The sequence below is a fragment of the Eublepharis macularius genome, chromosome 17 (assembly GCF_028583425.1).
Source record: "Eublepharis macularius isolate TG4126 chromosome 17, MPM_Emac_v1.0, whole genome shotgun sequence".
Lineage (NCBI taxonomy): Eukaryota > Metazoa > Chordata > Lepidosauria > Squamata > Eublepharidae > Eublepharis > Eublepharis macularius.
In genome coordinates, this window is record NC_072806.1 from 22,574,100 (window position 1) to 22,599,554 (window position 25,455).

The 25,455-nt window shown below is 45.5% G+C and overlaps 1 protein-coding gene across 1 annotated transcript in view; it reads right to left on the reverse strand.

Moving 5' to 3' along the window:
* Window positions 1–1,704: 1,704 nt before the first annotated feature.
* The window catches only part of SH2B2 (SH2B adaptor protein 2), a 59,277-nt gene continuing 35,526 nt past the window's right edge, over window positions 1,705–25,455 (reverse strand). Inside the window, exons 4-9 of the mRNA XM_055001915.1 lie at window positions 22,564–22,655; window positions 20,267–20,361; window positions 16,605–16,790; window positions 13,537–13,730; window positions 8,993–9,164; window positions 1,705–6,057 (exon numbers count right to left, since the gene is read on the reverse strand). Coding sequence (XP_054857890.1) covers window positions 5,726–6,057; window positions 8,993–9,164; window positions 13,537–13,730; window positions 16,605–16,790; window positions 20,267–20,361; window positions 22,564–22,655 — 1,071 coding nt within the window. The 3' untranslated portion in view covers window positions 1,705–5,725. The remainder of the gene's footprint in view (window positions 6,058–8,992; window positions 9,165–13,536; window positions 13,731–16,604; window positions 16,791–20,266; window positions 20,362–22,563; window positions 22,656–25,455) is intronic.

Genomic DNA, 25,455 nt, shown 5'->3' on the forward strand with positions numbered 1-25,455 from the left:
GACCCCAAGGGTTTAGTCCAACACTTTGCACAATGCAGGAAATTCATAGCTACCTTCCCCACTTGCACACCAAGTGGCTGCTGCTCTATGCCCAGAGGAAGGCAAGGAACCTCCAGAATCCCTGGCCAATCTGTCCTGGAGGAAAATTCCTTCCTGGGAGTAGAGCCTGGGAGGGTGGGGTTTGGTATGAGCACCTCAGCAAGGTATAATGCGCCCTGGAGTCCACCCTCCAAAGCAGCCATTTTCTCCAGGGGAATTGGTCTCTGCAGCCTGGATGTCAGCTATAATTTCAGACTTCCAGGCTCCGGCTAAAGATTGGCAGCCCTCTGTCCACCCATTCCCTGGCAAGGGCCTGACTGGCAGCAAAAGCAATGCCCCCATTCAGCCATCCCTGCTCTGAGCCACACCTTCTCCTGGAAAAGAAAGACAAAGGCCAGGAACAAACCCCACAGTCCCCCACCCAAGACCAGCACCCTAACCACTGGGCCAAGAGTGCCATCAGACACGAGGCACTCCACTGCAACCCAGATATCACCCCTAGCCACCTGGGACCAAGCAGAGACCATTGCACAGGCAAGCATGGCTCAGTGGAAAGGCCCTACGATAGTGTGGGTTTGATCCCCACACAGGGATAGCCAAGAGGCAAGCAAAAGCCTTGGGGGTTGATTTTTGCCTCTGCAAACTGCAAAAAGGGGGTGGGGTGGGATAGCCCACCCCGGGTGTCCATCGTTTTGGCCTGGACTCTGCTCCACCACCTCGCAAAGCTACACCCAGAGCAGCAGCTCCCTTGCATCCACCATGGGGCCCCTTTGCCTGCACCGGAAAACCACGTGTCTGAGCAGATGCCAGCACTGCTGTGTAGCTCAGAGCAGGGATGGCTGAATGGGGGCATTGCTTTTGCTGCCAGTCAGGCCCTTTCCAGGGAATGGGTGGGACCCAGTGCCCCTACATGCCAGATCAGCCACACATACTCACCAGCCCATTCCAGTGCCTCTTGGCTATCCCTGCATCAGGATCAAACTCACGCTATCGTAGAAACTTTCCACTGAGCCATGCTTGCCTGTGCAATGGTCTCTGCTTGGTCCCAGGTGGCTAGGGGTGATATCTGGGTTGCAGTGGAGTGCCTAGTGTCTGATGGCACTCTTGGCCCAGTGATTAGGGTGCTGGTCTTGGGTGGGGGACTGTGGGTTTTGTTCCTGGCCTTTGTCTTTCTTTTCCAGGAGAAGGTGTGGCTCAGAGCAGGGATGGCTGAATGGGGGCATTGCTTTTGCTGCCAGTCAGGCCCTTGCCAGGGAATGGATGGGACCCAGTGCCCCTGCATGCCAGATCAGCCACACAAACCAGCCCATTCCAGTGCAACCTGCATACAGTAGCCGGCAGAGTGTGTGAAAAGGGGGGGGGGTAAGAACCAATATGTGGGGTCAGCCTTCACAACAGAAGTCCTGTGGCTCCAGTAAGACAACCACCACGATCCCATCATGGGCACCCGTCTCAGAGCCCACCCTCCCAGACATGTGAAGTGGCAGTCACATATATGGGGACAGAAGATGGGTCAGGGGCGTGTGTGGAGCTAGTCCTGGCGCCAACACAGAAGTACACAGCAGCTTGAGGAGAGAAAATGAGTGCTGCTAAACCAAGTATCAGTTGATGAGACAGGGAACGAACCTCTTGGCCCACTCAGCATTAATTTTTCCAGCAACCCACTTGTTCAAAGCATGTTTTATTTCCAAAAACAGAGAGGGAAAAATGAAAAAGAAAAAAGAAACACGGAACATCGTTTTCTTTCCATGTCTTATACACATCGGTTTTGTAAATAAAATTAATTTATTCTACAGCACGTTAAGTTTTTTTCACATTTTTTCTCTCTTAAAAACTGTTATTTACAAATTTAACATTGCAGTTTGCTGCTCCTCGGGTCCTCCTTTCTCCCCTTCGGTCCAATTGGCACAGAAGAAACCACTGTGAAAAGGTCTCTCGAGGCTGGTCCATCCCCTTCTATTTCACATGACCAGCGGCCCGATGAGCCTCCGTGCAGGAGGACATACTTTACAACAGACAGTGGTTGTAGTTCCCCCCTTGCTCTGATCATATTCAGCGGCAATTATAAAAAAGTCAGCCTTTGTTCACAGAACTTATCTACAACACCTCCTTCGCCACACCTTCGTGGTACAAAGTGTCCATATCTCCAAGGTTTTCCTGCCTATTCCATTCCCCCTACTATGAGGCCTTACTGTCCCTGTTATGCATGCTAATCAGCAGTTAGCTGATGAGTTCTTAAAAAAGAGGTGAAATTAGCCACTCATTTAACCACCGTAGGTGAGTCGCGAGTATGGGAAAGACATTCCTTCCTTCTAAGCTACCTTTGGCATCCTATGCCCAGCCCCAAAAAAGAATCATGGCCGGGACAAAGTGCTAGAGAAGTGGTTCAGAGGACACCAACAAACGGGGTTCATTGTGGGTTGTCGGGGTCCTTTGAGTCCTAAACTCTCAGTTTGTGGCTTCAGCCAATCAAACATAGATGGGTGCAGTGGCTTTTGAATCCGGACAAGAATGAACACTGGAATGAAATCAAACTGTAACCTAGTTTGACTATGAATAATTAGGGCCAGTTTCATCAGAATGTTCATGTAGCTTTTTCTTCAAATGGAAAGCTCTCTTTTGATGTCACCTCTTGCTCTTAACTGCGGCTTGCTAACATAACATGGATAACAGTATTTTAATGTGAGACTGTTACTTGAGGTTAATTTTTTAGGGTTTAAATTCATCCTCTCATTTAATCTCAATAGCTTTTGTTTCAAGTTGTTAAGTGAAAACTAATTGTTTCAAGTTAAAACTAAGTAATGACTTAAAGGAACCATGATTTTGTCTTAAAAACAACTTCATTAAAGTCAGTGGATCCAAAGGCCTTTGTGTGGATGAAAGTAACTTCCTCTCACAGAAAGGTCATTTTACACCTCACGCTAGAGAGCAGTTTGAGCAGAGTGAAGATCAATCCAAAATATGTCTTTCTGCTTATATAGGAGCTCGTTGCTATCTCTTGCACAAGGTATGCCATATTAACCTGCCTGCTTTAGCACTGTGTGACCTCTTGTACACGCATGTACAGAACCGTGTAAGCTCTTTGGATCCAACCTACTGCCCTGGTACAGGAGCAATCAAACTTTTAATTTCTCTTTAATTAGACACTCTATGCCTCAAAACCTCAATACATTTTTTAGACATCTACCATGATCTTGTGATTGAAAATATGCCCGCAATTTATATGCCAGGAACTGGGCACACCTTCTGAACCTGTAGCAGGAAAACACAACTCCTGTTGTCTGCACAGGAGTGGTGAGTCAGCACCTAATGCGTGGCTAGCTCTTTGCCGGTGAGCTTGAGCATTGGGGTGGCGGGGGGAAGACTTAAACTTCGCGATTAGTTCTGCAAATTGGAGGCTCTCTATGTGAGCACTTTGCAAGCGGTTAACAGTGACTTAGTGTTCTGAGTCTAATAAGTTTTGTGGTTTCATTATAGATTTATTAGCCACAAATGCTAGAATAGCATTTTAGGGTTCCTATTTCTCTTTCTCTGCCTCGACTCAACTAACGTTGGGCCAATGGATTTCCTCCAACCCCTATCCCTTCATCTAGGTTTGGAAGTTTATAAAGTAGTACAGTTAGGTAATTTTATACTCTGGAATTAATGGTCTTACAGAGATGGGGGCTTTAGATGGTAATATATACTGCAAATGCGATGTTATAGCTTACATTCGAGGGCCCCCCACTGAACCTGAGAGCCAGACTCCTGAACTTCCACCTCAAAGTCAGCCCAGACGGCACCATTAAATTTATAAAAGGAGCTCACTTTGTTGGTGGCCTGGAGGCATCCTAATACAAAGTGGTTTAATAATTTCTGTAGGAATTAAAATCGGGGCGTTTCTGAGAGGTAAAGAGCAGGTAGCTTACTGAGTGGAGGGTTATGTCCTTCTGTGGTGGTTGATCAGCTTGCTGCTCTTTCATCTCTCAATGTAGAGAATATCCTCTTGATGCTGCTGTCTCTACAGCCAGGTACAATGCATGCTGGCAAACTTTGGTTTATGAATTCAGAAATCACAGTGAACTGTTATTGCAAGCTGTGATTAACAAACTCTCTCTAAACTTTCTGAATTCATAAACCAAGGTTTGAAATAATGATTTGATACCACCATCCTCCCTCAAATTGTGGATAATTGGAGCTGTCTGCATTTGGCTCACAGCTAACCAGGGGACTGATTGAATCACGGCTTATAAACCATGGTAACCTCTGAATGATAACCTCTGAACGCAGCCCATCTCTAACATGGGGAAGTTTCACCACCCTTAGACTGGCCTCCAACTTGTATCAGACCAGAAACCAGAAAGGTATTCCACTTCCATGAAGATCCAGTAGAATCCCATGGCTCCATCCAACTACATCATTTAGAAAGTATGGTCTACACAGATATGGGGCTAGTCTGTGCTCAGTTCTTCCCCTAATTGGGATACACCATCAAGAATACAGCTCTTTTGTTGTGCATGGAGTTGCTGTGGCGGAAGCGAAAAGCAGCATTAATGCATTGCCTTTTGCTTCAGAGAAAATTACAAACAAAAAAGAAACCCTTCTGCTAAAGACTGCTGAGATTGAGGGGCCCAGTGCTCTCCAACCACCGACTGTTAGATAATGAAAAGCCCTATTTCAAACTGAAGAGCCGTCTGCTCAAAACTGCTGCAGGAAAGACTTCTAAGTGCAAACTAAATTCAACTCAGCCACTGGACTGTTGCGAGCAGCCAGTCGGAGCCTATGAACTGACTTCCAGTTATGAGCATCTTCTTCTGCTTCAGAGTCCCAACATCGATCTCCTATTGTCTAGACATAAATTTATGACAGACAGCAAGGATTCTTCGCATCCTCCTGAGGTCTTTACATTAACACCAACTAGAGCTACTTCAATGGAAAGGTCCACTGCCCATCAAGGTAGACACAGCTGAGCTAGGCAAAGCGAGTGTCTGATTCCGGCTCAGAAAGCAGGAGGACTTAGAAAGGGGGGGGGGGGAATAACGGTACATCTTTCAAAAGTGCTACATCTTTCAAAAGAGACCCTGCAAGAGGAAGACAGCCACAATTCTACAATCCATTCTGACCTTTGGCTCTCCCAACTTCAACCCTGTTATCTTAGGCGCCAATGAGGGGACCCAGCCCTGGTGCAGTTACATTTATTTGTTACATTCTGCTTCCAGCTGAATGTGGCCAGCTGGATGGAAACTAATACCAGGCAAGTGAGGCTTGCCCCACAGAGGCATGAGAATACAGCATCTACCCCCTCCCCATCTGCATCACGCTTCTGCCCCTTTGTTGGTGGCTTTCATTTGGAAACCTAAAGATAGGCTGGGCATAACCATGGTATTTTTCTTCAATCGGAGGGTCTGGCTCCCTCAGGAATTCCCCACCTAGCACACATGTTGAGAATAAGGAGGGCCATCTTGAGTTGAAAGCACACTGAAGGGAATGACAAGAGTACACTGCAGCCGTCAGAGACTACTGCGCGCATTTTCAGAGGCCAAAGCGACCCCCAAAGAGCAGCTGAGATATGCAAAGGGCCACCAAGAGGCTAAGATCTTCAAGGAACTGAGAAGCCGGTGGCTCGTTGGCTCTCCCCACTCGCTCACAAGAGACTGTTCCAAAGGGAAAGAGAAACAGGACCCTGAAAACCGTTCCATCAGCCCAATCAGTAAAATGAATATTGGTTCTCCACCGCTCGGGTTCTGTTGCGCGATCCCTCGCTTTCATGGTAATCCTCCACACTGACAGCAGAGGAATCAAACAGACGCTCGGTGCTGTTACTGCGACTGCGGGCACTAAGGGTCCCTTCCACTCGATGGTAAAGCGAATGGCTGGCAGAGGAGGAAGAGGAGGAAGCCGTACCCTCTGAAGGGGAGGCTGGCTGAAAAGTGCCCGGCTGAAAAGTGCCCGGGACGAAGCTGGAAAAGTAGTGTTGAGACTGGAGATCATTTCTGCAACTGGGCTGTTGGGAAGCCACAACTGGAGATGGGCTGATCTCTGGAAGAGAGGAAAAGAAAAACAAACTTTTGAAACGGCAGACACAGTGAAGTTGAGAAGATACCAGCCTTTGTCCAGATTTGCTGTCGGCTTTTTCAGCTGCTGTTTTCTTTGGTTTCAATTGTCCTGTCTTATTATTATTTTTTGAAAGCTACCTTTGAAGGCCAGTTTGGTCAAGAAACAGTACATAAATGGGGATTTAAAACACTTAATGAAGATTGTAAATTCTGCAGGGCAAGGACCTCTCACTCTGCAAAGTGCCAAATAGAGTATAGTCTAATTATAATCACTATTTATTGACAAGATATTAATCCTGCCTTTCTGCCCTCACAGGGTCACCATGGTGGTATTATGACAACTATGGCTAATAATGCTCAAAACCAGGGCTTTTTTTCAGCTGGAATGCGGTAGAACGGAGTTCCGGAACCTCTTGAAAAATGGACACATGGCTGGTGGCCCCGCCCCCTGATCTCCAGACAGAGGGGCGTTTAGATTGCCCTCCACGCCGTGTGGAGGGCAATCTAAACTCCCCTCTGTCTGGAGATCAGGGGGCAGGGCCACCAGCCATGTGTCCATTTTCACCAAGGGTGATTTAAACTTTTAAAAACTCCTCCCTTGTTCCAGCTGACCCAAAGTGACATCATTGGTCCTGGGAGCATGCATACACTTTGCACGCGCACTTTTGGTACCGGGGGCACCACCTCCTGCCAAGAGTTGCCCCCTGTGCTGGCAGTCCACTGAGTTCCACCACCTCCTTTTCCCAAGCGCTGCTCAAAACCATGCTCTTACTTTCTACACAAAGTCCCGCCTTTCTATATAATGGGCTCAAATGTTAAAACTTTTATTTTCAGGGCTCAAAAAAAGAGCTCCATAGCATCTAAAAAATGCGATGCTTCAACAAAGATGCTAGGTTTTAAGGATGCATAAGAGCCTTATTTTGTTTTTGCTGCAATAGACTAACAAAGCTAACCTGCTGGAATTTGTGCGTGTTCTTTATTATATCCCCCCTTTAACAGATGGGCAGAGATCCTTCCTTTTCCTGTCAGTTACCAATCCCCTGTATGCCTGTTTGGTGTGTGGGCAGAGCAGCTAACAGCCAATCAGGGCCCATGGGTGGCTAAGGAGCGGGGAGAGAGAGAAAGCGGCCCCACTGTCCACTCAGTTCAGTTAGGGTTGTGCCTTCAGAGGGACAGATTAAAATCCTCTCTCAGGAAATGTTGGAAATCTCAGAGGCCATCTTGTGTGCAGGCTTGCTATCTTTCCACTGGTGGTAGGCAAGGCTCATTTTGAGGGGGAACGCACAGGAATGCAGTTCCGACAGTTCCCCAAAGAGGTCACATGTCAGGTGGCCCCGTCCACCTGACTCTCGGCCATTTTGGGCCCATTTCAGCCTGGATTGGGGCCGAAACGGCCTGGATCGGGCCTCTGACGGGTGGTGGATCACTCTCCCACTCAGCAGCGGCCCAACCCTGACCATTTTGGACCCCTTTCCAGCCATTTTCAGCCCCTTTTTGCCATTTGGGGCCCAATTGTGACCCTGAATGGCCAGGATTGGGTCCAAAACAGCCAGGATAGGTGATGCCAGAGGGTGTGGCATATGCAAATCAGTTATGCTAATGACACACTTCTGGTGATGGCAAGGGGTGTGGCATATGCTAATGAGTTATGCTAATGAGTTCCTCCAGCTCTTTTTCTACGAAATGACCCCTGGTGGTAGGTATCCCCTGTCGCCACTCAGCTGGGCTATGGGAAGAAAATGGGCAGGAATGGGGAGGACAAGCATCATCCCAATGCACTGGTATTGATGCAATGCACAATGCGTCATTGCAATGCACTCCCCATGTGCCTGGAAGTGACATCAGTGCATTGCTGGGAAACTGCAGCATTTGAGCAAAACTCTATGGTTCCATAGAGTTTTGCTCACATGCAAGAGCATCCCATGATGTACTGATATCACTTTTGGGCACAGGGGGAGTGACATCAGCACGTCATTGGTAACAGCACTAAGTCACTGGCATAGCCCATCTCCACTGGGTAAGTCTCCTGCTGGTTGCCAGCCTTGTAACAGCCAATATTAACTTCAAGAATTAAAGTTTGCCTGTTAACTGTTCTCTATACTCAGGCATTGACAACTTGAGTTCAGCAAAAGCTGTGCGTTACTTATAAATAGTTTTAAACCTCTTTATTGAATTTCGTTATTTCTCCTATCCCTGGATTACTGGGTTTTTAAATCCTGTTTTCCTGATTCCTCATATGAAAAAACCTGAATTTACAAGGCCACTTGGTTTCAATCTATCAGTAGAAGGCTGGGGTAGAGACAACTCTGGTCGAACTATACAGCACGCTACCTCTGTTTAGACAGCATTTAAAACTCTGACCTTCACACACACACACACACACACCACGCCACGCCACTTCAGGGCAGGCAGAGAAGTCATGCTCTCGATAGCAAGCATCCGGATACTACGTCCTCTGTAGCAAATATGGCAATGGATCACCTAAAACATGCAATGAATGCTACAAACAGATGTTTGCCCCCTTCACATCATTCTACTGATCATTTTGATTCTGAACATGCATAGGTCGCCTTTCCAGAGACTTGCACAAACAGCCACATTGCTAACATTAAAAATGCAGAAAACCCTCTCACAGTATAAGGTGGCAGCTTCGCTCTATCCAGTAGGGCCTCTGGGCTGTCCTGTGTCTTCCCGGGTGTGTTCTAACACTACTCTGACCCAGGCTTTTTCTCTTGCCTCCTTTCTGCCCTGGAATGACTTCCCAGAAGAGGCGAGGTGAACGTCCACCTCGCTCCACAACAAGTTAGCTGAATTTGCTCACGACTCAAAATACTTCCTAATGCATTGCACTCTGTGCCCCTTGCAGGCCCCAAACACCCAACTGAGGCAAAGCAGTAAGGATGAAGCTAAAAACTCACCAGGTAAGGAGGTTGGGGCCGCCACGTAGCTGCGAAGAGTGATGTCAGCAGAACCGCCTGACTCCAGGGGGATAGGGTGCATGTGAAAATGCCTCAACATGTCAAAGATGGTCTGGAACCAGAGATGCTGGACGTGGCACTGGCCATTCTCGTTCAAGGACAGTCGCAGATGCTGCAAGCGATGAAACAGGGTGGGATCGGATTAGCAGGTTTTCTTACGGCAGAAAGAAAAGGCTCTTTAGAACATATACATACGTAATAGACATCAGCCACCTCAGGGAAGGGGAAGGAGCAAAGGCAAGGTGATGGGAAGCAAGAGAGAACAGTAAGAACCTCCAAGGAGGTTCGCCTCTTGCCTCGACCAGGGCAAGGGCTTTTTCGGTCCTTGCACCAAGCTGGTGGAACTCTGTCAGTGGAAACTCGGGCCCAGCGGGACCTGCTATCTTTCCGCCAGGCTTATGGTGATTGAGTCGGGCGAATCACCTAACCAGCCTCCTGCCAATGGGGGTGAGCGAGGCCCCCTGACTTTGTTGTCCATCTGACAGTTGGCCGCCCTGCCCCTCAGGCCCACTGACTGGGTTGTGCAATATGTATGCTGTATTCAGGCTGTTTTAATGTACTGGAATTTATTCCTATGCTACCAACTGTGGGAACGGTGATTGTTACTTCTGTGAAGATACTGTCAAGCTTGCTGAAAAAATATGTTATAAACGGATTTTTGTCTGTGTACTCTTTGAAAAAGATGGCATTTTGATTAATCTAAGGATCTAGACAATCCGTCAGAGGACCTGAAAGAATACATACATCTCTTCATATAAGACTTTTCACAGCAACTTGTATTTGCCGCCATCTGAGAGAGCTTTTTGGACTTTTCCTTGCCACCTGGATACATAGTGCTTATGACCTCTGTATATAATGGTTCATGTATACTGATATATATTTTCTTGGTTGCTGTTATATTATGCACTTGCACTTTTTAAGAATGTGCAATAATATGTAAGTTTACTACAGCACCTTAGCGATAGTGCTTTATGTATACTTGGATAGAAGGTTACTTAAGTACATGTATAAATTGTAATTCTAGCAGTGATAGGAAGTCCTCATATTCTCTTTAATGTACTATTAGGTATCACTGTTATTGTTATTTAGGTTATATGTAGTAGCATTAAATAAGAAACTGACACTTTTTGTTAAAAGGTTTATTAGCCTGTACACGTGAGACTCCTTGCTTTTGTTGTTACTTACCACGTACTCTCTTTGTTTGGATATCATTGATTAAATTGGCAGGAAGTTACCTTGTAGAACAAGTTCAGGTGCAGCTGTAATAACTACCTACTGACTTCTACGCCTTTGTTAGGGCTGTGGATGTCATTTCACATTTATCTTTTCAACAAACCTGAATACATGTTCTCAAATCTCTTTCCCTGAACAACAGGTTCCTAGTTTAAGTATCTACTTTGGATATTACTTTGGGAATTGAATAAGTTCTAGCCCTGTGCCTGTATTGCTCCTTTTGTTTGCTTTTTTTGCAAAGTTACCTATTATTCATAGGTGGATGGAAATGACTTTGAGTATGAACAAAGCATTAAACCCATTCAAGAAGCTTCTGGGGGTGTTTCCAGAAGTCCTGACTATGTAATTGGGGTAGCTGCCATAGCCCTGATCAGGTGTCACAGTGAATTCTGGCTAGCCTAATCCTATTACATGCTTCTAAAAAAACTACAACTTCTTGATCAAAGGGTTTCCAAAACATGGCTGCTTCTAGACGGTGACAATTCTCTGTGTAGCTCTTGTGGCTTCTGTGAATGTAGAGCATCCATAAAGCCATTTTCCTCATGCTGTCCTTGCCTCAACCCCCACAGCTGCCATTTGCCTCCTCTACTACCAGAGGGCTTTTTAAAAAAACGTGGTCATTGACCGATAAATGCAGCTCAGTTACATTATAATGATCTAGTGCTACACTGTATTAATTCTCAGCTTTCATTTTGTTTAAAAAAACCTCTAGTCCTTTTTCTTGTGAAGTTACCAGGGAAAGGAGTAGCCTACATGTTTTCCCTTATAACTCCACAAGGAAAAGGGCTAAGTAATAAAAGTTGAGTGTTATTATTGTGTTGCAAGAGGGAATAACAGTCAATGTTCTGATATGGGCTGCACCTGCATTAAAGTGTTCTTTCCATCCACATGGTGTCGAAAGGCACGTTTATTGCTACCTAATATTTTAAAGAAGAAATATCAGCAACTGAAACTTGAACTGTCTGTTTGCTCTACTGGTGAGCCCTGGTAACCTTCACCAAATACTGCAAATATGAGAAAAGATACTGACACAGCAGGGTTGCCAACCTCCAGGAATTACAATGGATCTCCAGACTACAAAGATCAGCTCACCTGGAGAAAATGGCTGGTTTGGAGGGTGGACTCCATGGTGTTATATATATCCCAATGAGATCCCAACCATTCCCAAACCCCACCCTCTCCAGGCTCCACCCCCAAATCTCCAGGAATTTCCCAACCCAGAGCTGGCAACCCTATGACACAGACCAACTCTTTACAGTGGTTATTTTAAACAATAAAACAAATTAGTAGCAATACTTTTTAAAAGACAGAATTCTATATTGGTAAGACTACAAGTATATTGTTTGCAATAATGTATGTGTTGTCAGCACTTTTTTTCAGCTGGAACGCGGTGGGATGGAGTTCCGGCACCTCTTGAAAATGGTGACATGGCTTGTGTCCCCGCCCCCTGATCTCCAGATAGAAGGGAGTTTGGATTGCCCTCCACACTGCTGCAGCGTAGAGGGCAATCTAAACTCCCCTCTGTCTGGAGATCAGGGGGCTGGGCCACCAGCCATGTGACCATTTTTGCCGAGGGCGATTTAAACTTTAAAAAACTCTCCTCTTGTTCCAACTGACCCAAAGTGACATCATTGTGTGGTCCTGGGGGCATGCGTGCACTTTGCGCACACACATGTGGTACCAGGGGTACCACCTCCCGCCATGAGTTGCCCCTTGTGTTGGCAACCCACTGAGTTCCACCAGCTCTTTTCCCAGTAAAAAAAATCCCTGTGTGTTTTAGAGAAAACTGAAAATGGTTCACAATATATATATATATACACAATGGTTCACAATATATATACAATACACACACACACACACTTTTATTTTTTGCCCTTTTACTAATTTTTGTTTCTCTTCTTTTTAATTTTTAATTAATTTTTTTTAAAGACAAAATTCTAGATGGCTCCAACAGAAATGGATGAAGGAAACAGAACCTGTGTCCATCCTCTATTATGTCATGTTCCTGGCACACACATGCCAGCATTGACTTTGCCCCCCCCCCAACTCACTCACACAAACAGAGCTCCCCTGTCCAACTACCCCAAAGCTGTGGCAAAGGATCAAATGCTGCTAACACCTCCAAGAGTCGTTACAGCATTTCCCACGTTTCCCCTCTGCTGGCACCATGGATAAAGAAGGCAAGCCAACGCATTTTGGCTGCTTTCCTCTGCCTGGCAAATGAGAAGGTTCCTGTGCCAGGCACCAGGCAATTAACAAGCCTAAGTGATGCTAGTGGTTTTAGGGGGTGGCTTCTAAGCTTTCGATTGTTTACGATTATGCCTCTGTTCAAGGCCCGCTGCCAGATCTCAGCGAGTCCTGCTGACCAAGAGCTTTAGCCCTCTCCAAACTCAACTGATTTGCCAGGCAACCCAAAGCTGCTACTGGCAATGCAACCCAACACAGAACCCTAGGGGGGGCATGCAGAAGAGGAGGATACAGTTAGCACAGTATGTATTTATTCCCAGTATTTAAATGACCACCTTTCTCCTCAGAATCTCAAGCAGGGCTCATTTTGAGGGGGAATGCACAGGAACGCAGTTCTGGTAGTTCCCCAAAGAGGTCACGTCAGGTGGCCCCACCCACCTGACTCTTGGCCATTTTGGGCCCGTTTTGCCTTGGATTGGGGCTGAAATGGCCCGGATTGGGCCTCTGATGGGTGGTGGATCACTCTCCCGCTCAGCAGCAGACCAATCCTGACCATTTTGGGCCCCTTTTGGGCCATTTTCAGCCCCTTTTTGCCACTTTGGACCCAATTTTGGCTCTAAATGGCCAGGATTGGGTCCAAAACAGCCAGGATAGGTGATGCCAGGGGGTGTGGCATATGCAAATCAGTCATGCTAATGACACATTTCCGGTAATGTCAAGGGGCATGGCATATGCTAATGAGTTATGCTAATGAGTTCCTCCAACTCTTTTTCTACAAAATGACCCCTGATCTCAGGACTCAAAGCAGATTAACAGCAGTGAAGAGAGACATGATCTGTGAATCAGGAAGCCTCCAGAACAAATTTCAGCCTCCAGAATGGAGCTATGCTGGACTACCGTCTTAAATTCTTGAGGAAGAACGAAGCGCGGCTTAGTCAAGGCAGAGAAAGTGTGACTGGCCTGAGGTTAACCACAGAGCTTTCTCGCAAACCAGGGATTTTAACCTGTCTCTCCCAGGCCCTAGTTTGACATTCTACAATACAATATGACCAAGTAATGCTTACCTTTGCTTTTCCCTGGAAGTTAAACGTCAGTACATATTCGCCCGGTCGCGTTTCGCTCTGCCGAATGACAAACAGCCCATGACTTCTGACTCCACCAAACAGCACCAATTGGGCAGCTTTGACCCGTGACAGGGTCCCATGGAACCAAGGGAAGTCTGAGAGGTTGATCTCTGCTTCTGGCTCGCTTTCCTCCCCTATCCAGTTTGGAAAGAAACAGTCAGGACAGAGAAATTCTAAAATTCAGCAGCATCACCACACATGTAGACAGACAGGAAAGATGGCAGTTGTTCCACGTGTGGTAGTTCTTACATGCATCAGAGCAGACAAAGATAGAACATTGGTCCCACTAGCTCAGTATGGTCTACCTTACTGAGGCTCTCTGGGTTTTTGGGCAGAGAAAGGTCTTTCCCCCACCTGTGCCCTGTGGTGGAGAGTGCCCTCAAGTCATAGCTGACTTACGGCGACCCCTAGTGGGGTTTTTATGGCAAGAGACTAACAGAAGTGGTTTGCCATTGCCTGCCTCTGCAACCCAGGTCTTTACTGGAGGTCTCTCATCCAATTACTAACCAAGGCCAACCCTGCCTAGCTTCTGAGATATGACGAGATCAGGCTCACCTGGGCTATCCAGGTCAGGGCTCCCACTCCTGCTACCTGAAATCTTTTAAGTGAAGATGGCAGAGGTTGATCTTGGGACCTTCTCGATGCAAAACAGGTACTCTGCTGCTGGACCCTGGGTCCCTGTTCCTGTGAGCCGTTCCACACATTACATGATGAATACTGTCATCATGTATTGTATATTTTATCTGTATCGTCGCTTATATTTTTGCTACTATTTTATTGTTTGCAATGGCCTTTGGCCCAACGCAATAAATCCTGAACGGAACTGAACACAACACATGATGACAAACTCAGATTTGCCACCGAGTGTACACTTAGCAGGGAGCTGCAACTGGACAGAACTCTGGCAAAAGGGTCTGCGCATCCATGCTGCCCGTCTAAGCAGCGTGACTTGTGAATGCGGTATATCAAACACAAATGCTCAGATCAGCCCTGTGATTGTACTCTATGAGGAGGGTTTGTAAAAGTAATGACTAAAGGGAATGTCTACAAACATAAATTTAGAAATGTTCATCTCAGAAGGCAGTGCTGAGATTCTGGAAGGATGGATCCTACAACTCCAATGAGCAAAGTTTGAGGATGTCCTCCAATTGAAGAGTTGCAGAAAGAGCCACTTAAGTTGAAGGAAAGCTTCTTAGACTGGAGGAGGCTCCTTGGAGAATAGTTGGATCCACCCCAGAAGCGGAGGGCATATTGATTGCCAGAAATTAGGATGTCAATGGCAGAGAGGGTCAAGTTAGGCATTCTCAGGGGCCATTCTAGCCTTTAAAGCCTGAACAGCCCAGACTAGACTGAGCTCATCAGAGCTTCAGCAAAGCTGGATTGGCTATGGTTGGTACTTGTATAAGAGACCACCAAAGAAGTCCAGGGTTGCTGCACAGAAGCAGGCAATGGCAAACCACCTCTGCTCCTCTCTTGCCTTGAAAACCCCTTGAAGGGGATCACTCTAAATCAGTTGCAACTTGACGGCACTTAATCCAACATTATCGGGATTTGGGAAATTGATTTCGCTGCATGTGCCTCCGTGATAAAAGTCACAACTCCGATTTCTAGTGATGGAACGTATGTAGTCAGGGATCATTATTTAGTTATTGAAAAATATTTCTACCTCTCCTCTCCCAACTTCCCTCAATGTTCAAACACGGGAACCAATATAACTTCAGAGCAACAGTTAGATCACAACACAGCAACCCGTGTCCTGTGCCAGATTACTCAGAATTGGTAAAGCATGGCACACATGTGGGTCTATAACTTGAAAGACACTATCCGCTGTTATCTGCTTCCCACAGCGCATAAGAGCAGCCTTGCTGTAGCTGACTCATGATCAAGCTAGCTCAGCATCCTACTTCCGACTGTGTCTAAGCAGATGTGTCTAGAAAGCTCACGAGCAGGGACAGAGAGGCTGCTCACTTTATTTTTTATTGCTCTGCTATCGTACATGCACAGATAAATTTTAAAATCTGTTTTCACTTTGCCCTTTCAGTGTTGCCTTTTTTTTTTTTTGCTGTGCTTTTTGGCAGGGAGTTTGGAAACCGTATTCCAATTTTGTTGTATTTATTAGCTTTGCGCTACCCCAAGAACTTTGAAGCCAAGTAGGCATTTTTAAAATAAAGCCCTTCACACACACACATGGATTGATACTCAGAGGTCCACTACCTTGGAACATGGAGGTTCCATTGAGCCATCATGGCTAATAACCCATTGATCGACCTCGACTTTATGAATTTGTCTCCAAGAGCCAAACTACACAAGTCAGGAATGGGATCACCGGCAACAGTTCCCTGGACTGAACTCACCTTCCTCATTGCTACAAAGCAGCTGCAGAGAATGGCATTTTAAATGTCTGCAGGGACCCAATTCCACTGGGGATTGCAATATGGGAGAAACGGGCTCTGGGCTTCTCTGCCATTCTTCCAAGCAGAAATGGCCTTAGAGAAGGGTATTTGTCCCATTTTGGGAAAACAGCACAGAGTGAGGAGGCAGGAACCGGGGCCTGATTTGTTACAAAATATAATACATAGTTTGAGCCTGAGAAGGGACTCTGAGGAAGGTATTACTAGAGGCAGGTCCATCCAGAGGGATGCAGATCTTCTGCTATCCTGAGCCCAGACCAATTAGAGCTTCACAGGGCCATGGCATAAACTTAACAAGCTGAAGAATAGGCGTGGGATTTCCCGATTTCTTGCATACTGAAAACCCTCTTTTTTCCCTTACAAGAAAAAACGGCAGTCAAGCCATTTACCACACCCTGATCAAAATGTGGTACAGAAGGGCAAAGAGAAGTGACCAACTACGCAGTTTATGTAAGGAGAGAGGGTGGCAGAGCTCCTTTTCAATTCAATCCTCCCACAGCCGCACGTTGAGCTCCTTTTCAATTCAATCCTCCCACAGCCGCAAAGATAAATTCTAGCCAGGTCCTCCAAAGTAGTTTCTCCAAGAAAGTAAAATACCTGCCAAATGGTTGCCAACAGCCGGGGACTCCAGTGTCTGTAAGAAGTTCTCCAATGGCACGTGGGTTCGGTGTTCTCCCAAGGAGTCCCTGATCCTACTGTGTGGCGCTGTGATGACTGTGGCGGCATTTGGCATGGTGTCTGGAACAGCAGACCCAGCGCATGCGTCCTGAAATCGGGGCACATCTGGAAAGAATCCCACTATTAAAACTCACAACGGACTCTACTTTTTTCTTCAAAGCAGCACACACACTGTGATTGCCCCATGGGAAAAAGGGCTCACCCACTCTTTTCCCAAAGACCACAAAGCAACATACATGGTTTCCTTTATTTTATGCTCCCAACAATCCTGTAAGCCAAGTTAAAGGCTGTATATATGATTGTAGAAAATGATGGCTCTATCCAACAGAACCAGCATTTATTTACTTAGTGTATACTCTTTTTCCCCAGCAGGGGCCCAAAATGACTGACATCACCTGCATTTTATCCTCACAACAACCCTGTGAGGTAGGTAAGGGCTAAGAGTGTGTGACTGGCCCAAGATCACCCATGGAAGAATAGGGGTTAGAATCTGGGACTCCCAGATCCCATTTTGACATTAACTGCTACATCACCTCGTGGCAAAAATGCCACCGTGCCCAGCAACTTTAACCCTCTCCTTCTGGAAAGTTCTGGGAATGTGCAGCAAATTCCTACGTATGTCTGTGGGAAGGATCCTGCTGAATTCAACGAGATTTATTCCCAGGTAAGAATTCACAGGACTAGTGTCTGAAGCTGTCGTATCAAGGGCCTGCACTAGCTCAGTGGATTTTTTAAGAAAAAAAAAACTTAAAACACACATACCCCACAATGTTACATCACAAAGTGCTTCCAAAATCCCCAGTTGCAAAACAGTGCATGATACTGCCATATGTAAGTATGTTTATGGATTCCAAAAAAGCAAACCTAATGTGGGTTTATGGGATCTAATTTCATGACTCTTGCCTTACTCAGATCTCTGGTACACCTAAGTCAGTATGGCAGCAGCTCTCTTGGGTCTTTCTTATCACCTACTACAACAGCCTTTTAAGAGGAGATGCCAGGGATTGAACTTGTGACTTTCTGCATGCAAAACACATTCTCTATGACACAGCCACGGACCCCTTCTTTGGAAGCTGCCTCTAAATGCGACAAGGTAGTGATGCATATCAGCTCCCCCTGCGATTTTAAATTTCACTTTGATTTAAAATCAGCTTCACCCGGCAGGGGACCCTTTTGCAAAGGTGTCGTGTATACCGGCCTGCAGTACATGCCATGTGTTATGTTATGTGCAACCTATTAAATCCCCTGACCCTATGGAGAGTTCTGAGTACCTTTCAATGTCTGTTATTTGGAAGTTCAGTGTGTTCTCTGCTTTGAAGTTAAACTCTTTCACTACTGTAGCCAACAGCCTTGAGGCTAGATGCAGCTAGTCAGAATTGTATCTTCCCTGAGAATGGGGATGATTTCATACCCAACTTGCTATTGCTGTCTATCATAGTCTAAACTCTGATACTTTTTGCCTCTGGCGTTCACGCCAGAATTTCAACGGGCTACTAACCTGGGGGTGGGCCATTAACCTATAACTAACCATGATTTCCCTCAATACGTCACTTCTGCCAATTCCACTGTCTGGGAAGAAAAGGGGGGGGGCGTACTCCGGTGCAAGCACTAGCAACCACCAAGGAAACCGGAGGGACAAAAATAAATGAGCAAACAATGAAGCAAACTTATCAAAAGTACAAATATAATGAATAAATAAATAAAGATACCAGTGAAAACCAAAAATAATGCGTATATACAATAATCCAATATGATCTATATGTCAACACCACAAGGTGCACGCAGGCACCCAATAGATACAATGTAAGGGTGCACACAGGCACTTCACTGCATATGATACACGTGCGACATGCAACACTCAACCAACAATGAGTCCGAACCAGCCGCAGCGTCCAGGTAATTCAAAAGTTAAAAGTGCTTGAATGAAGATATGAGGCTATGCTGCAAGAAGAAATCCGACGTTCTGTCAGCCACGCCTACGGGATTGGCCAGCATACGTAAATTACACCCGTTTCGTGAACAAGTCACTTCTTCATAGGCACATTATTCTCATATTACCAATATGAGAATAACGCACAGCGTCAGGACCTCTGTGGTTGCCGTCATTGAGGCAGAGTGTGTGACTGGGAAAAGGAGGATGCATATTGGTAATATGAGAATAACGTGCCTATGAAGAAGTGACTTGTTCACGAAACGGGTGTAATTTACGTATGCTGGCCAATCCCGTAGGCGTGGCTGACAGAACGTCGGATTTCTTCTTGCAGCATAGCCTCATATCTTCATTCAAGCACTTTTAACTTTTGAATTACCTGGACGCTGCGGCTGGTTCGGACTCATTGTTGGTTGAGTGTTGCATGTCGCACGTGTATCATATGCAGTGAAGTGCCTGTGTGAACCCTTACATTGTATCTATTGGGTGCCTGCGTGCACCTTGTGGTGTTGACATATAGATCATATTGGATTATTGTATATACGCATTATTTTTGGTTTTCACTGGTATCTTTATTTATTTATTCATTATATTTGTACTTTTGATAAGTTTGCTTCATTGTTTGCTCATTTATTTTTGTCCCTCCGGTTTCCTTGGTGGTTGCTAATTCCACTGTCTGAGCACTTTGAACCTGACAGACCTCTAATAAAAGTTACTTCAACCAAATCACCTGTGTGATTGCTGTGGAGAACCTGGGGATTTAGTTGCCGAGGACTGACAAAACGTCCATAACACAGCACATGTTATGCACATTGCAAATCCTAAATTCTCAGAGTTTTATTTTTTTAAAATTACTCTTAATACCTTCCCCCCCGCCTCCACACACACAACCCTCTCTTTTGCTATGGCTGTCAAGATGCTGGCTGCATCTGCCATATCTATACCTGGGGGGTGGGTGGGTGGGGCTGGAGGTTATGATGTTACGACTGTCTGTTGCAGCTGTGTTTCTTTACTCTCCCAGGATGTGAATTCTTCTTGCTCCTAGCCGCTGGGAAAAGAGCCCACATAACCTTGAACCCTGTGCCCTCCCCTGTCTGACAGTTCCCAGCAGAATTAGCCAGCCTCTAGGAAGGGGAGGAGTGTTACCCTGCAAACGATATATGTTCTTGATATTTGGATGTGCCTCATTCCTGACAATGAACCCAGTAAGATCATGAACTAGCAACTTTTCAATAAAGCTCTTACTAACGAACAGTGGAGTCTTTTGAAGGTTACTTGGCAGACCTGTACAGTGGCAAAGCTCTGTCTCTGCTGGAAAAGGCACAACACCCCAAAGCGACGATAGTCTTGAGCAGGGCTTTTTTTCTGGGAAAAGAGGTGGTGGAACTCAGTGGGTTGCCCTCGGAGAAAATGGTCACATGGCTGGTGGCCCCGCCCCCTGATCTCCAGACAGAGGGGAGTTGAGATTGCCCTCCGCACTGCGGTGAGGACAATCTAAACTCCCCTCTGTCTGAAGATCAGGGGGCGGGGCCACCAGCCATGTGACCATTTTCAAGAGGTACAGGAACTCCGTCCCACTGCGTTCCAGCTGAAAAAAAGCCCTGGTCTTGAGAAACTGACATGCCTCTCAATAACTTGAGGCCGTCCTTACCATCAGCCAGAAATTCACAGCTACAAGATGACACTCTGCCTGGTAGGCAGGCCCCCTGGGTGCAGGAAGCAAGTTCGATGTCATCACCGCTGTCACTGAAAAGCAGAAAATAGCAGGTGTGAGATAATGCATTAATGGTCCTCTTCAGATGTGCTGGGGGAGGCAGAAGTGCAACATCCTCTTTATGCATAGGAGAGTTACTCAGTAGTGCAACCACAGTTAACGACAGGGGCACAAGCCGGACAGAGGTACAAAATGGGTGATGATCGTGAAATTAATCATAAAACATTAAACCAACCTCCCCTTTCAGTTTGGAATAGATGCATTTTTCAAGACTGTCAATTAACATTTTTAGGGATTCCCCCAACACTCCAATTTTTATCATCATCATCTTGAGGTTGCATGATAAGCTGAGAGAGGATGACTGGCCCAAGATCACCCTAGAATACTTTATTTAATAGAGATTTATTATTTGAAACTAGGCCTTTGAAGTCTAAGTCAATGTTCTAACCAATGCTCAGAGGCTTAGTGAGGGCAGCAGGCCTAGCAGGGCGGCACTGAGCAGTTTCTTTCAGCATGCTTAAAGTAAAGCTTTTCAACCCCTAAAAGTATATTTTACGCAGAAAAAAAAAAGCTAAGCCTCAGCTTTTAGAGATTTTGGAAACTGATCAATTAAAGAGGCCGTCAGATTGCCTCCACTGCACAAGAAACCCAGCTAGCTGCTTAGAGTACTAATACTGGCTGATCTTTTTATACCTCACGGCTCTGGTGGTTTCTTAATGAGACTGTTGTATTTGACTATTTTGAAGAGATTTTTTTTAAAAAACTGTATTTTAATTCTGGCTTACTGTATTAATTTATTTTGTTAGGAGACATGAGCGGTCTACAAACTGTGGAAAGGCTGGGCATAAATATTTTAAAATAAGTACTTTGTGTGGGTGCCAGCCAGAGTTGCCAGCTGGTCAGCTCTCTGTGGGCACAATCATTATTTTCACCCTTCTGGCCACTTGCCAGATGACCCGTTTGTTTGTTTTATAGCAGAGGGCCTATGAGAATAATAACTGCACTTATATACTGCTCTTCTAGACAGATGCATGCCCTACCCAGAGTGGTGAACAAGTTAGTGTTACTATTATCCCCACAATGCAGCTGGGCAGGTGGGGCTGAGAAGAGTGGCTTACCCAAGGCCACCCCCCCCTCCAAAAAAACCCTTTGCAATCAGACATGTTAAAGTCCCAGGAATTCTGTATATTGTTTACTTGCATATACAGATTAGCTCTCAGAGGCCTGATTTAAACACGATGCTGGCAGAGGTCTCCCCCCTGGGACTTTGCACTCCCACAGTGTCTCATTTAAACTGGGCTGCTACCTATGCAAAGCAGTTGCGTGGCATGATTTAAATAACACACCCTGCAAGGCAGAGTCCCAAGGGAACATGCTTTTGCCTCGCCAGCATCGTGTTTAAATCAAGCCTGAGTGAACGGCTAAAATGCAGAGTACAGAAACGGGAGCTTGAGAAGCCTCAGTTACAACAATTCACACAGTAGAGGAGAGGAGGAAATTAGGGAGGGGAATTTCGGGTGCATCTCCGCCAGGTGTGTAGAATCTAAGATGAGATTATGCTTCCCATCCTTTCAGGTATTTGAGCCTAGGCGTGGCTAGAGACACAAGAACAAAGGCAGGAATCCAAGGGCTCTTAGTTCTTAGCAGGGCTCATTTCGAGGGGGAACGCACAGGAATGCAGTTCCTGCAGTTCCCCAAAGAGGTCACGTCAGGTAGCCCCGCCCACCTGACTCGGCCATTTGGGGCCTGTTTTGGCCTGGATTGGGGCCAAAACGGCCTGGATCGGGCCTCTGATGGGTGGTAGCTCACTCTCCCGCTCAGCAGCGGCCCAACCCTGACCATTTTGGGCCCCTTTTCAGCTATTTTCAGCCCCTTTTGGGCCCAATTTTGGCCCTGAATGGCCAGGATTGAGTCCAAAACAGCCAGAATAGGTGATGTCAGGGGTGTGTGGCATATACAAATCAGTTATACTAATGACACACTTCCGGTGATGGCAAGAGGTGTGGCATATGCTAATGAGTTATGCTAATGAGTTCCTCCAGCTCTTTTTCTACGAAATGACCCCTGGTTCTTAGCTTATGGCTTGTCACCTGTGGTCATGGAGCCGGCCCACAGGCTCCATGACCAGACTCATATGTTGTTTATTGTACTGTTACAGTTTCGTAAGCTGCCGAGTCCCCATTGTTTTGGAGTTCAGCATGTCTGATCTTGAGTCCCTTGGCTGGCTGGCTTACCCGGGATCTATACAGTCCTGTATATCCGCCACCCACGAATGCTTCTGTAATGAGTCAATTGTTTCCAAGATGTACTCAGCACCGTTCTCTACCTAGGTGAGAAAGAAGAGAAGAAAGCCATTCAAACACACTTCTATTCTCCTGCCCCAATTCCCAAAATCCAAAACTCACAGATGCTGAATTGGAACAGGGATGGAGCCCTAGAACCTTGTTTGAACACTAAGGTTGTATCCTGGAAAGTATGTATGGGAGAGAGATAAAATTTCCAGATATATTGAAGGGGTAGTATTTTTCTCTGCAAGGAAAAACTAGAAATTTCGGGGGAAATAAACTTATTTTACTTCTTTAGCATCATAATTTATAATTTAGCAGTATAATTTATAAATTTGTTAGCATCTAAAATTGCACTAAGCATATTTTTCCCTAAAACTCAAAAGGATAAATGCTTGCATTTTCTTCAAGCAACATTGCATAGCTGGACCTTTAGTTTTGTCCAGCTGAGAGGCAGAAAAAATAGAAGTTGAAAATAAAAACGTTTGTAGTAAACAAAATAATGTGTATGATTCAGACAGAAATGGTCTCACATGCAATCACAGCAGAACTAGCCACACATTTGGATATAAACTGTAATGCTGGAAACAGTGGACTCTCCAATAGCATATCGTTAACATACACATATTAATTGTGGACAAAATAAGTCACATTTAAACAAATATATGCTTAAAAGATGTTGTTAACTCTACAATGTACATAGGAATTATTCTTGCATACTGGAGATCGTCTTGAGTAAAAATATTCATACCACACATTCAGAATAAAACCTTCCTTCAAAAGCATTTTACTTCTTCCAAAAGAGAAAATATTTCATTTGAGTTTTTCCCCAGCGCTTTCACAAATGTCCAGTGTTCCATTTGAAAAATTGTGTGTGTGGTGGGGGGGGGGGGCAGCTCTCTCAAAAACTTGTTTTTCTTTCCTGGGCCTTCATATCTCTAAGTAGGGCACTATTGCTGAATCAATTAATCGAGTACAAACATTCTGACTAGACTAAAAGGGTGCCCCAATTAAGCAGGCAGGAGATTTTAAAACATACTATTATATTTTTACCTCAAGCATCAATACATACCCCAGATGGCAAGCGTCCCCTTAAAAGCTTTGACCCCAGAAGGCACTGGGAAGTTGTTCTACCCAAGCTCCATTAAAATGAATGGCGCAAGTGCAGATTAATCCCAAAGGACTGTGCTCCTTGTTAATGCGGATGGAAGAAAAGAAAAAGAGGCCATTTGAATTTTCTGCTTCAGGCACCAAATCATCTCGGGCCAGCCCTGACAGTAACAAAAAAACAGCTCAGCACTAAAATTTATGCATCCAGCTCAGTGAGCTACCAGAAAAAAAGTTTTCCCCTCTCCCCTGGTCAGGTTATATAATCTGCTGCCACTTTATCTCAGTCAAGAGATCACTTTGCTGGCTGGAATAACATTCTGTCGAGCCCACCTTGCTTTGCATGACTGAATCAGTCTTCCAAAATAACCAGCGTAGGAGGTGCAATACCAGATCCCTACACAGGTGGAAGAGGGATGGGGGGGCGGGGTTTGAGGGGCATCTTTCTGTCAACTCCCTCCCCCCAAAAAGTAAATGATTGAGGGCCAAGCTACAAGTGACGAATGACACTTGAGCGGCAAGTGAACAGACTCACGTGTATTCCTCCCTGTTCACTTGCGCTCTACTTGATCAGGTGGAGCGCAAGTGGAGCACAAGTGAACAGGGAGGAATACACGTGAATCTGTTCACTTGCCGCTCAAGTGTCATTCGTCACTTGTACCTTGGCCCACAGAGGAATACCAGGAAGGGGCATGGCTGGAGTACAGATAAAATCACTCTCCCACTAAGAATGTAAGAAGAACTCTGTTGGGGCAGACCAAAGTCTATCAAATCCATCATTTTGTTTCTCTAAACAAACCCCACAAGTAGGGCATGAAGGCAACAGATTTCCCTTTGTTTGTCAGAGCTAGACTGCCTTTGCACATAGAGGTTCTATTTAGTCATTATAGTTTTTTTTTTAAAAAAATCATCTAATCTTTTGTTTGTAAACCTTTGCAGCAAACTCCATGTGTTACTTATCATATCTTGAGTTTGGGACTTTTCAGTTTGGAGAGGGGAGGGGTGGACAGGACAGGATGGAGGAAATATTTCTTTGCACAAGTAGTATGGGTGGAGGAATACTTGTTTGCACAAGATGTAATTTACTTATGCAACACACTACCTCAAAATGTGACGATGACCAATTTAGATGGCTTTAAATGGTGATCAGATGAATTAATAAAAGAGGTTCATCAAGGGCTAGTAGCTAGTATAATGCAGAACAGAACTTTCATGTTCAGAAGCAGTATGTCTCTGTCAGTTGCTAGAAGGTAACATGCTCTAGCCTTCATGTGTGGCTTTTGGGCTTCCAAGAAGTATCTGGCTGGCCACCGTGGAAAACACGCTGCTGTGTTTGTTGACCCTTGGGTCTGATCGAGTCCGGCTCTTGTTAAGTGATGTAATGCAGTTCTTGTGGCCAGTGCTGAATTTAACCTCAGTTGAATTTTTGCAAGAGCTGAAAGCCAATTTGCTGACAATCAGAAAGGTGAGAGGGAAGACTGGCATGTTTTGGTCAGCAGAAACACTATTTCATCTTTCCACAAAATGCTGCTTCCTCCTTTCCACAACACAACAGCTCTCTACACATTCAGAAAGGAGGTGAGGGGGTGGTGGAGCCTACAAAAACAGAAAGAAACAAACAAGATCTCCCCCCCCCTTAATTTCCAAACACAAAGCAAAACGTCAAGGTTTTCTTTCTTCTCATTGATGGGGAGCTTGGAGGGAAGTTTGGACAAGTTTGATTTGTCAAGGAAT